At 37.8% G+C, this 13,632-nt stretch overlaps 1 protein-coding gene across 1 annotated transcript in view; it reads right to left on the bottom strand.

The window, feature by feature from the left end:
- Nucleotides 1-4,678: 4,678 nt before the first annotated feature.
- Grm3 (glutamate metabotropic receptor 3) overlaps nt 4,679-13,632 on the bottom strand; it is an 86,686-nt gene continuing 77,732 nt past the window's right edge. Inside the window, exon 5 of the mRNA XM_076862580.2 lies at nt 4,679-4,752. Within this exon, the coding sequence (XP_076718695.1) occupies nt 4,679-4,752 (74 nt within the window). The remainder of the gene's footprint in view (nt 4,753-13,632) is intronic.

Raw genomic sequence — 13,632 nt, 5'->3', positions numbered from 1 at the left:
CAACACAAGAATCATGCTTTGGAAGCTAAATCAGAGTTCACCCTCATAGTACTGGCTTGAGATTATGCTCGTCTTAGATTTTATTTCTTTTGGTTTATCATTTTTTAAAAAATATTTTTTAGTTGTCAGTAGATCTTTTTTCCATTTATTTATTTATTTGTGGTGCTAAGTATTGAACCCAGGGTCTCACACATGCCAGGCAAGTGCTCTACAACTGAGCCACAACTCCAGCCCCCTTGGTTTATCATTTTTAGGTGAGCTCATTTTAGGATAATAAATAAAAGAAGTAAAACTTTAAAGTGGGAATGAATTATTGATTGATATTACTATTGCAATTGGCTAGATCAGAAGACAGCAAATTTTTTTAAGGGTTTACACAGTACATATTTCTGGCTTTGCAGGGCATGTGGTCATGTTGCAATTACTTAGCTCTACTATTGGAGCATGAAAGCAGCCACAGACCCACAAACAGTATGTAAACATAGGGGGGTAATTGTACCCCAGTGAAACTTCACTCATGAATGCTAAAATTTGAGTTTCTGTTAAATGTCTTGGAATACAATCTTTATATTTTTCTGATTATATAAAAATGTAGATGCATTCTTATCTCACAGGCTTTATAAAAACAGGTTGTGAACTGACTTTGGTCTATGGGCTAGGGTTTACTAATCCCTCATTTAGATTACATCAAACCAGTATAAGCAAAACTGATCCGAAGACTCTGTTTGCACACAGGTTCTTTTCCCTTTGTTGGAGCTTACCACCTAAATTTTTTCAAGTCTCCTGAGATGCTCATGAAGAAAATGACCCATCACCTGCTCTTACTAATTCCGTCACCTACCAAAGTGAGATCATCTCCTGAATTCCTCTTGCAGTTCTGGGCTCCATTATGAATATTAATTGGCAAATGATTGAACTAAAGCAAGAGAATGAGTTTTAAGAAAATTAGAAAAGTTGATTTTTAAGCCTTCTCTCAATGAGGTTAATATGACATTTACTGCTCAGGTAATTAATTTTAGAGAAAATATTCAGTCCTTTATATAGGTTCATTTAAAATAACTGTGGAAATAGGGGATATTGGTGCATAAAAACAGCTCCAGCATAGATTCTTGAGACCTGGCACTGGAGAGTGTTCCCTGGTTTACTTACATTTATTCAGGAAGGGTACACCTTCATCCCCAGTTCTATTTTAAGACATATAGAGCTGCAAAAGGCATTCAGGATTTCTTTAATGATTGGTGACTCAAGAAACTGATTTCAAGTTTTCCTGAACAAAATGTTCCATTAAGGCTTTTAATTGATAGAATTTTCTTCATCTTATTAATAACTCATAGAAGGAAAGTTCTGTCTAAAAGAGCTTATGGGTTTTGGCATATTTGGATTGAAGGGGGAAATTTTGTTTTTTAGCTGAGACAACTGATTTCAAGGACCACTGATTGCCTTTCAAATAGGAGTTAAACCAGTGAGAATTATGAGAATCAAAATCTTCTGTCAGAGAGCAGGATGGATAACTGCCTTATCTGTGGGTTTGGCCCTTTGTCTTTAGAGCTCTGGTTATAATCCTGCTTCCCAGCTTTTCACTTTCATAGCTTCTCCAAGTTCACAAACCTTCTTTGCAAAGCTCTTGGCCTTGAAATACACAGAGGGCAGATGGATACAGCAGGAACCAGCAGAAAGAAGATGTGTAGTCAAAGGCAGAGAAAGTCCAGTGGCTGAATTACCTCCTTTCTCACCATTCTTTAAACTGTTCTGTGTGTGGTCTATGAAGCATCTTGCCTTACAGTTCAAAAAATAGGAACTGGTTTATTTTATCATGATAAACTTCGAGATGGTCAGGAAAATCTATTCTTATTGAAACTAGAGTTACATGGAACACCTCAGAATCTGCAAACACTCAGAAAATCATGGCTAATCAAACATATAGTTTGGTTCTGATTTTTTTTAAATGAATGGAACATATCATTTGGCTTAGGTTTTCTATATCTAGGAAGTTTTTTAAAGATGGATTGTCTCAATCAGTTTTATATTACAGAAGAACAAAATGTTTCTGATGTAGAGGAAAAAAACACCAAATATATTTGCTTTCATGGCTTTTATAGCACCTATTTTCCACATATATATGTGGAATTAAAAAAATATATTTCTAGGCATCACATGTTATGTGATGCACTTCAAATCTGAAACAAGTCTTGTAGCAAGGCAGGAGAAAATGACAGGAGCTGTCAGTTAATGTCTTTTCAGTGTACTGGCAGGGCATGAAATATAGTGAGCATAGATAAAAACCCAGACCTCAAAACCATACTTTTCTCATGATTTGTACACAAGCCCGATTGTCTTGTTTTAAAAGGTCGGTGATCACTTTGATTGTTTGAGGCATCAGCTGCATCTCTGCACAAGCCATCTGATATTGTCTTCCGAAGACTGTCACATTCCATCAGTGGATTCAGTTTATTTTCTCTCCCATCAGCCTTACCTCAGTTTTATCCTGAACAGATGCTCATTCTGAGTGCACTTATCTGGCACTCCTGCTAGTTTCAGTCACAGCAGAATTCATTTTTGTCATTTAATGGTTTTGAATGTCTTACTCAGTCTACCTCAATTCCTCCCCAAATTCCAGGTTCCTGTTTGAATCTGAGAATTCAGGGACTAGTGAACATTATTGTTTCAAGTATCTGTGAGCTTTGGGTTGATTGATTAGGTTGCTGATTCAAATGCATTCAGAAGGAAGAGAATTTCTAACTTCTGAATACTTTATTTCCTTTAAGGCCAGTCCTGTTGTCTTTTATACACCTGTTCATAATTTCTGGATGTTTAAAAAATACTGTCAGTGTCTTGCTTATTTAAAGCCTTGACTATTTAGCTTGAGGGTCCCTCATATCCTTGATTCTACTCTGCTTTCTTCTCACTATCTTCCTTGGACATAGGTAACCTCATTAAAATATTTTCTAGTATTTATGCTTCTTAAATGTGGAGACTGCATCTTACTCATCTTTCTTCATTTTGTGCACCAAATGGTGGCCTCAAAAAAATATGTCCAGATCCTATTCCCTGGAACCTAAGAGTATTACTTTATTCAGATAAAGGAACTTATGTAGAAATAATTAAGGATGTCAAGATGAAACAATCTTGGATAATCTCAATGGGCCCTAAATCCAATGGCAAGTGTGCTTTCAAGAGACATAGAAGACAAGATAGGCACAGAGGAGAATGTGATGTGAAGATGGAGGCAGAAATTGGAATGATGTGGCCATAAGCCAAGGAACCTGGCAACCTCTAAACACTAGAAATGGTGTGGAATGAATGAATTCTTTGGAGTCTCTGAAGAAGCATGCCCTCCTGACACTTTGATTTCAGGCCTCTGGCTTCCACAACTGTGTGAGAATAAAATTTGTATTATTTTTAAGCCACATAGTTTGTGGTGATTTCTTATATCAGCCACAGGAAACTAACATCTTTTCTATCCATGGCACCTGGTGCAGGATCTGGCAGATAGTTATGTTCCTACATTAATTAGTGATTTGGGACTACAGGGTTGACAGAAATAGGACAGTATTAGGAAAGAATAAGCCAGTTTTAGCTTACCCATACTTTTCCTGTTCACTCCTTTATTTAGGTAAATACAATGTTCAAGTTTAGTGACAAGCCTGTGTGCCTGAGCATTCTTCCTTGGACTTTGGAAAAACACTGGGAAATACAGATACCCTGTATTTCTATTGCTTCATTCCGCTATGAATAGTAAGAGTGATTTTCCATGAAAGGACAAGATGCTTTCCAGTCTCTTTCCTAGTAATGAAGTTTGTGTTTGGAAATGAGAGTCATCAGATTTTTCTGGCAGTCCGGTTTCTATATTAGGATTCAGGAAATTTTTCTTTGCCTAAGAGCTCTATTTGAGCAATTACGGGCTCTCGTATGGATATGGCTTAAAAAAAAGAGAAAAAAAAAAACTAATATGTATGGAATCACTTTAGTGGCCAGGTACATATGGTATCAACTTCTGATCATTGTTATCTGTAGAGAAGTCCAGATCTGTTCACAACTTTCTAGCAGGGTAATAACTTGAGTTCAAAGTATGCATGGATGTAAAGAAAAGCAGGTAATTTGTTCCAACATTAAAAGTAAAAATGACCTAAAATACATACATTCAAATTAAATTAAGTGATTGAAAAAGGACAAACCATTATCCACCATGCTGGAAAACCTTGAAGGTTTTATTCTCAATAACTTTACATTAATACAGATGCTTTTTATTTTGTGCTCAGAAAAACGATCTGTTACACGTAATGTAACTTTAATATACAACATAGAAACTCATCCTAAATTAGTTACAACAAGAACCTACAAAAAACTTCATAGGAAAAAAGTTACCTAATATTGCCACCGTATTTTTTTTTTTTTTTTTTAGTAGACTGACCCTGTCAGACCCTGTCACCAATGCTCAGCTCTGTAAACAATGGTTATTTTCATGTTCTGGGGAATTGTTAATAATAGGGGCACTAAAATCATCCTAGAAAGTTCTAGCACATCACTATATACTGTACAGTCCTCAAAAATAATTTATTGTACTGTTTCTAAAAAAAGGTACTAGAGTTGTTCTTTTGCTCTGTTTCCATTCTGGAGCTGCACATGAGCACATTTGTCTAACAGTCTAAAAACACAATAACTGAACTGCAAATCACAATCACAGAGACGAGGTGGTGGAGTCTAGGACTTCCCGCCCATTGCACACCGTCGGGACATATGTGCTTGCAGAGGCTGCAAAACAAAGTGGGACAGAAAACTCAGTTAAGTAGGTCACATAGGCGATGCATGGATTATCACAGACACTGCATTAAAATTAAGTTAAAACTCATTTTAACTTGGCTTTGGCTTAATGCTGTAGTAGGTCAACTTGCAAATATGTTCTGTTTAAAATGAGTTTGTATCTTGGAACATACCTTCACACAGCATACCTCCTGTAAAGAGAATCTATAAGCATAATCATTGCTGAAAGAAGTTTTATGTGTTGAAAATTAACTTTGATAATCTATAAACTGGTGGAAATACAATGCACAAAATCAAAAGATTCAATCAATTTTCTTATAGTTTGTTATTTACTATTTTCAAAATCTTTAACTAGTTTTGTTATCTCTGGTAAGGGGTGACTCCTGCAGAGTCATCTGTGAACTCCACTGCCTTAGAGGAGGGGTGATATATTTTCATTGCTCGTTTTGCATTTTTTAAATAAGAAATCTAAGTACAGAAAAGTTTTATCTATTTCACCCTTTGTGCTTTTCCTTTATACTGAATGAGGACAAAAACAAGTATCCTCCTTCCCCATGGGAGGAAACCATATTGCCAAAAGAGTAGTTTAAAGAAATGGCCCTACACTACCTTTAAGGTCTATGTAGATCGAGTTCATTGATTTGTCTGTTTGTACATACCCTGAACATCAGGGGCTTGTCCTGCAGGCCATCTGACGACAACCCAGATCAAATTGACCAGTCATCTGTCCCATCCTTTAAGGATATATGAACTAATATCATGCTAAAGTGTTCATGATGTTCTTTCCCTGGAAAATTGCATTTCACATAGAAATTTCTTTAAACATAAAGGAGTAACTGTGAACTTTGGGATATGTGGCATTCTGTGGGATCATGTTTATCATGTGTGGGGCCCTGAAATCTTTTGGCCAGTCCACCACTAGGAAAACTAAAGTCTCTCAATTTTGCATTGATAACTTGGGTAGGTATATGAGAAAACCTCTAAAGTCAAGTCTGTGTGGTTGCCTAAATTCATAGTGGAGTCATGTGGCATACTAAATCTTAGAGATATTTTTCCTTTTATTATTGTTAGGACAAGGTTCAATTTTCATTACGATGTGAGTCCATTACAACTATATATCTTTCAGGATAGGGATTGCACAACCTACATCTCCTGAAGCTTCTACAGTGAAGATATTTTTAACAGAGTGTATACCAGACAAATGCTTGATGGGCAGTGATTGTAATTCAAAATGTAAGGCCTTATTTTATTATTTGCAAAGTATTTTCATTTTCTTTATTTCCAGCAACAAAGCTAGAGAAGGTAAGAGAAAGCATGAAGCAAACTTTAAAACCCAGGTCCCTGAAAACTTAGGGGAGTACTCCAGGTCATTGAAAATGTGCTCCTTCTGGAGCCCCCTTGTATCTAACCACCTGCTTGACATCTTCATGTGTATATTTCATGAAAATTTTAAAATCAGCGTCCAAAGAAGAACTCTTGATTCTGTAACCTGTCCCTATTTAGCCTTCCAGTCTTCAGTAAATGGTCTCACCATCTTACCCAGACCAAATATCTAAAATTTATGGTTATTTTTTTCATTGTACATCCCACATCAAACCTATTACAAGATCCTATCAACTCTATTTGAACACCTGACTAATTTTCTCTCTGCACCCACTACCCTTGTCAAGAAAAAACAGAAAGGCCCACCCATCCCAAAACCATGCTGCTCAGAGACCTCACATATGTAGCCCATTGTTTGAAACCACCATTGTCTGTCATCTGAGTATGGCAGTAACTGTATCACTGACATTCCTGTTTTTACTCTTGTCTCCTGGTGATATGTTTTCTACAGAGCAGTGAGAATATAGTTAGCCCTCTGTATCCTTTGTTCTGCATTCTTTGATTCAACCAACTATAGATTGAAAATATTCTGGAAAAAATATTTTTGTTCATGTTAAGATTTTTTGGCATTCCCTAAAGAGTACAATATAACAATTATTTATACAGCATTTATATTGTATTAGTAATTATAAGTAATTTAGAGGTAATATAAAGCATACTGGAGGATGTACATAGGTTATGTGCAAATATTATGCCTTTTTATATGAACAACTTGAACATCCATGGCTTTGTATACTTGTGGACTCCTAATACCAATCCCCCTTGATACTGGGGAATGACTGTATTTTTAAACACAAGCCCCCTACCTACACACCTCCAAGGGCTTTTTTTTTTGTGTGTGTGTGTACGTTAACTCCCTACTCTGGCTTATAAATACCAGTACGATTTGGTCTATGCCTCTCTTTCTGTGTTCACCTCATTCCACATGTTTTCTCTGCCTTTTTGTTTTTGTTTTCCAGCACAGCAAATCTGTTTCTCAACTTTGTGCCTTTGCAGTAACTGTTGCCTCTGCCAGGAACATTTCCTCTCTGATGATCTTGTCTGGTTTCTCCTTGTCATTCGAATTTGACATATCACCTCCCCAGAAAGGCTGTTATCAGGTCACCTAGTCTAAAGCATCCAGTTACTCTGTCACATCAACTGGTTTTAAAACAGGCTAGCCCCATTGTTTCTACCTGTTTTTTTTCTATGATTATTATTTCTCTTTGTTGCTGTTATTATTATTATCTATACTTTTGACCAGAAAATATATGGGAACTTTGCTTGTCTGTTTCATCATTTATTTATCTCTGATGAGGACCATGGAATAGCCTCTATAAAAAGTTCCTGAATGATCATATAACTGTTGGCATTTATATGCAAAGAATGAGACAACCAATGAAAATTTTAAGAAGGCAATTGGCTACACATGTAAGGCCTCTGAGAAACCTTGTTTGGAGACAGGTGGGCCTTTCTGTTTCTCAAACCACACTGTGCTCATAACCATCATCTACCCTTGCAAAGAGAACTGGCTCAGGCTGTGAGCTCTCTGTAGCAAGCATGCTGCCTTTGACATTTTGACTAATCCCTTTATCTTTCCCAGGATCAAGTTTTATTATTTCTGTACAGGATTTTCATTTTTCAAGATTGAAGAGGAATGATGTGTCATGAGGGTAAGTCAAGGAGAGCAAAGGACTGGTGTACAAATACCCCTCTCTACCCTGGACTTGCCTAATACACCCCCCCCCCCGCCCACATTTATTGAGGTTGTATCAGAAACCTACTTTGAACTCCAAATGAAACTTGATGTGATCTTTTTTTTGAAGTCAGTTTGTTCAGTGCCTCTAATTACTTAATTATCAGGTGTGTTTTGACTAGGTAGGAAATATAGGGGCTGCAAAAGCTAGTAGCTGCATGGTTGAAAATACTCTTCTATTATACACCCCATGGACATCATTTGGAGTTTATAGAAGAATTTTGAGTACTCATCCTGCTCTAAAGGGACAGTAAAAGGAATGCCTGAAGCCAGAATATTTATACTCTTTGTGAGGAAGATAATACAAATTCTTATAAGAAATAACACCAGCAAAAACATCCATAAAACATCTCCTGCAGATATTTTTTTCCCCTGAATTCTTTGTAGCCTCTTGAAGGAAACTCTGCCTTGTATTTTTCTGCTTCTCCTTTATTGTTTCATCTGTAGCTTTTGCAGTACATTTTATTATGTAAGAAAAAATTCTCATTTTTGCACATGGTGCTGAATATAGTAGAGGAATTATTGTTTTATGAGTTTACTATCTCAATTACTTTGCCTTTCATAAATATTTTACATGTGCCTCCCATATTAGCTCATCTGTTATTCCCCAAGGTAGTAAAATATGTGGAAGAACAGAGTATTATCATTTTTGTGTGTGTTTGTGATGAGCTTTTGCTATTGTTCTGATGAAATTCTCAGGAGATTTTTAATGGTGTAACTTTAGCCCATCTTCTTAAGTGTGGTTAAGCAGATTTCTGTAATCATCCTGCCAGAAATAAGAGGCTAGCAGGCCTATTTTTGGCTTTTCTGGGACTTGGGGTGAGCAGCAGCTGTTAGTTACTGTAGGCTAAGGTGGTGCTTTTTGCCATTCAAAGAGAAAACTGAAGGCAGCTGAAAAAGACCTCATAAGCTTCACTATTGATCACAAAAGGGCAATTTATACCCATCAAAAGGCATAATTTGCTTCACAAACTTGGTGAAACATCAGAGATCAATGCAGCCAAGTGGCAGCTTTATCTCGCTCTGTGAAATCCACTCGTAATACATGGGCTGGCTGGGCTTTGTGGAAAATGACGACTTTTTTCAGGTAACTGGTCCCTCAATCAATGCTAAACATATTTACTTAATAGATTCTTATGGATACCAAGTCTGTTAGTCAATTCAGTGACTGAGACCAGTTCCTGGGAATTAATGTCTCACTCTAACTCTGTAGTACATCACAGTCAGAAGAAAACAAAACAAACATTTCAACAGAACAGACATTCCAGTTTGTCCCCATCTGTTCTGTTTCCTTGTTCCCTGTGACCCCAAATAATTTTTCCCAGGATAACTGCTTGTTTAGATGTTGTAATGTTATGGTCATGGAATCCACTTTTCATCAGCCATTGGTTGCCTTGTCTTCTGCTTTGTTATTGAGTCTGTTTTCTTACTGGTCACCTTTAGTTTACTTGACCTGTTCCAGAAGAAGTTCATCTGCTGATGATCACATTTTGTCTGGGAAGATGAGGATGCCATTAGCTACAGGATGGTTTGTCTAATCTTATCAGAGATTTCACAGTGGAATATGGAGAAGGCACTATTAAGATTCACAAACTGACATCTCAGGAAGTGTTTCCTCTTTATGATCTAAGTAATGGTCTTGAACTACTAACAGCAGGTTAAAATGAAATCATTATGCTGTGGGGTAAAAATTTACAAACCCAAGATTTAGTTTCCAAATGTGGAGTTGGAACTGTATGAAAGCAAAGACTTCTTTCTTCATCCCAGGATTCTTGTCTTATAAGATTCACAGAAAGAGACAATATGTTGTGTACCATTTTTAGGATCCACAATTCAATTTAATTACCACATCAGCAGAAATTTCACTTGGTTTTGAACTAACTACGTCACACTATTGTTGCTGCATCATGCTGTTTTTCCAGTCATGCTCTTTTATTCTCTGCTCCCTCCCCCAAGAAGTACAAAGTGAATGTCTGGTAAGTAATTGGTAAATGAAAGAACTCCATAAATTGATGCACTGTTTTTTTCTGATTCTGCATTTTTCTAAGCACCTCTTAGTTGCCCAACATCCTCTTTTCTATTCGAATATGGATAGAAATTCATTCAAAGATCAGAAGCTCATTCACCCAGAGGCTCAATAAATCAATGTAAGCTGCCTATGCTGCCATGCTTAGGGATCAAAGTCTGAAGATGAAAGTGTTAAACAGTAATAAAATTATGACAGGTATGGGTCCTTTTTCTAGTAGAGCTAATCCTGTTAGTTTCACCTTCAAATTATATACAGTATCTAAACACTTTATTCGATTCCCCTGCCATCACCCTATCTGAGCCACCAACATTTGGGCCACGCAGTAGTTTCCTGTCGGGGGGTTTTTAGCCCTCGTTCCCTCCTGACCTGCGGGAGAGATGGGGAGAGCATGCTGTGACCAGATGGAGCCAAGAAAGGAGAGGGCCGACTGACTGCCTGCACCCAGCCCTCCCTCTCTGGAGGACAATCAGACGTGTCAGGGAGACCAGTCAAAGCAGGATCTCATTTAATGAGAAAACACACACAGCTAATATAATGTACAGGAGCCAATCAGGGTAAAGGTCAGCAGGGTGGGGAGAGTTCACCTGTGCACCCATCCTATAGGCAGTAATGGGAGACATGAGCTGTCCACAAGGGCGGAAAGGTTCTGAGCCTATCCTAGAGGTGGTCTGATTTTTCGTCACAACCCACGGCAACGCCTTCTGGCTGATGGCCAGGTGCTATCTTAGCTACATGTGGCCCCAGGACGGGGAAGCAGGTAGCTGCCAGCAAATTAGGTTTCCTCTTTTCTGATGCAACATGCCCCACATGTTACATCATGCCCTACAGTTTCCTAAATGATTTCTCTGCCTGCCCCCTATGTTATAGTCTAAGACACAGCCAAAACAATGCTTTTAAGGCCAGGTCATGCCCCACCTCTGAGGAAACTCTTCTAGTGCTTTCTCATTTCTTTCAATAGAAAAAGCAAAAGTCCTTACAATGGCCTCCGAAGTCCTAAAGGATTTGCTCCCTGTCTGTCCTCATCTCCTCTCATGTTCACCACCCTGTAGGTTTTCCTGTGGTGACCTTGTCCTCTTTGGTATCTTTCCAACTTTGGGCCTTTGCATTCACTGCTCTACTGGCCTGGAATGTCATTCCTTCAGATGTCAGCATGACTCATTTCCTTTGTTTCCTTCATGTCTGCTCAAATGTCATTTTATCCAAGAGGCCTTCCCTGGTCACTCAAATGCACAAATAAATAAATAGCTCTCTGTGTCTCCATCCTGGCTTCTTTGTCCATCCCCCACCAAAAAATTCATTTCTTCACATCACTTATCAACAGCTGATACATGTTATTGTTTTATCTGTCTGTGCCCCTCATCTGGTCCAATAGAACAGCACACAGCATGAGTGTAGAACTTGTCAACTGTGTTCATTACTCTATACCCAGTGCCTAGAACTGCACCCAGGCTGAAAGCGTTTCCTCAGTGAATGAGTGAATTGAAGATGAGTCATATCAGATTCTTACATTTACTTGGTAATGGGACCCTCTCCAAAAGCCTCTGAAATTATACCAGGTAAGGCAGACCTTCCATCTTGCTCCCCATATTTTTCATATCTGTAGGGCAAAAAATATGCATGAAAAGTAAGTGTAGCCTATTTTTCATGGTGTCTAGGCACACATGTAGGGATATTCTCCAGAGAATTTCACTTAAAGTAAAAAAGAAGTAGGAAAGAGAAATCGGGTATGATAAATCAGTGTTATCTTTTGCTTACCTTGTTCTAAAGTACGGATGGTCAATAGTTAATTATATACATATTTTCTTTTTAAAGCTAGTATCTATATAGTTTGATAATGATATTTTCCCAAAGACATTTAATAATTCTGGAGTTACGTGAAAATATGTTTGATTATAGTTAATCTCTCGTATACTGTTGAGCTCTCTGGTTTATGAGTTCCCTAAACCCGGTTCAAATGCACAAGACAGAAGGTGGAAATATGCAATGGAATTCAAGACTGGATACTTGCTTTAAAAAAACCATTAAATGACAAATCATGTCTTTGACCTAAACAGCCAGTCAGTACTGGCTAATCATATTCTTTTATTGGTCTTCATCGAATCACATTGTCTAAAAAGCTTTGTGGGCATCCCCTCTGGAAGGTCTTCCCTTTTCCACGTGCAATGTGCTCATGTGGAGCCCTAGGGTCTCCAATGGACTTGATCTGTGCTGTGGAACTCCCTGGCATGGGGCTTTTGAGGAGATCTAAATCTGTACTGAACAAGATGCTGTCAGGTGTAGAGCTGAAAGGAGAACTTTTAACTTAAAAAAGAGAGCAATGAATTTGTAGAGGCTAAGATTCTCTTTGTCAAAATAGACTCTGAGGTGAATTTTGTAGCTGGGCTGAGGCAGAAAATTTGGGGAGGCAAGAGTAGCAATAAAACAGCTCTTGAGAGTTTTGTTTATGATTTCAGTTGCCCAATTCCTTAAAGTATCAAATAGATAGGGCCCTGGTTTTTCTCATCTGGAAATGTAGTTATTAGAATAAATGATTCTTAGCCACCTTTCCAGCCCCCAAATCTATGGTCACTGTTATTATAGAAAGTAGACTATATTTGCTTAGGGAAAAAAGCAAAACCTAGCAAAATATTAAAGGTAAAGAGAAAGTAATTTAAGGGTTGGAAAAGAGCAGCGATGAGAAAAAGCAATGGTACTGTTGAATAGAATAAAGAGAGGTCTAGACATGAACTCTTGAATACAAGTGGGATATTCTATTATACCTGGAGACTCTTTTCTTCTGTGCTCAGTTAGGGAGGAGATGAAGGGAATGGGATGAAGCTTTCAGGAATGCAGTGGACGTTTCAAGAAAAACTGACACCTATTTGAATTGGATGTACTATGTTCTTCTACCTGGAAGCAGATGGCTTAACCTGTGGACTGCTCTAGGCTCCCCCTGAATTGCCCACTGAAGATGTGTATTTATAATATACTCATGTCTGGGTTGACGAAGATGGTTCATTCAGTATGTGTTAGATAACTTGCCAATTAGCCTGGTCAGACTAGTTCATGTGTCAAAAGGGGACTCTCTAAACTTGTAGTGCCTAGGTATAGCTGCTGTTTCTCTAGAACTACAACATAGAGAAGAAATTTGGGCATTATGTGGTATTTTTTTTCTTTTATAAAGTTATATTCAGGCTTCAACAATGGCTTTGCCCCCTGCTAACTAGGGCATCTTTAAAGGCTCAGCCATTGATAAGTACAAAGTCTCGTCCTCATACATTTGCTTTCAGTTGCTATAGTTCTGTGGAAAATTATGCTACGATTCTAGAAGACTGTTCATTTGATCTTTTTATTATACTTTCATTTTCTAATGTGAAAATACTTTGTAATAAAGAATAACTCTATTAATTGGAGCAGTTCACACATTACCATCCTTACAGGTGACTTTCTGAATAAGGTTTTGGCAGAGGAAATCAATTTCTATGTGCCTATAGCTCCTCAGAGACCCAAATCTGGGCATTGCTAGTTAACAGAAGCCTCTTGACTAATTGCAATGATAATGACACACATACATCTAAATAATCACCATGAGCAAGAGAAATGCATATTCCTGTAGCACCAAATGTGAGTACAAAATAGCTCTGAATAGTATGGGACTCACTTCATTTCCACCTCTCTTCCTAATCTATGCTGATACGAAAGCATATTGATGTCAACATTCTAATCTGCACAGCTCCTGTAGGGT

This window comes from Callospermophilus lateralis, chromosome 1 (genome assembly GCF_048772815.1).
Source record: "Callospermophilus lateralis isolate mCalLat2 chromosome 1, mCalLat2.hap1, whole genome shotgun sequence".
In the NCBI taxonomy this organism is placed as follows: domain Eukaryota; kingdom Metazoa; phylum Chordata; class Mammalia; order Rodentia; family Sciuridae; genus Callospermophilus; species Callospermophilus lateralis.
Note: the sequence above shows the minus strand (reverse complement) of the source record. Positions and strands in the feature narration are given on the sequence as shown.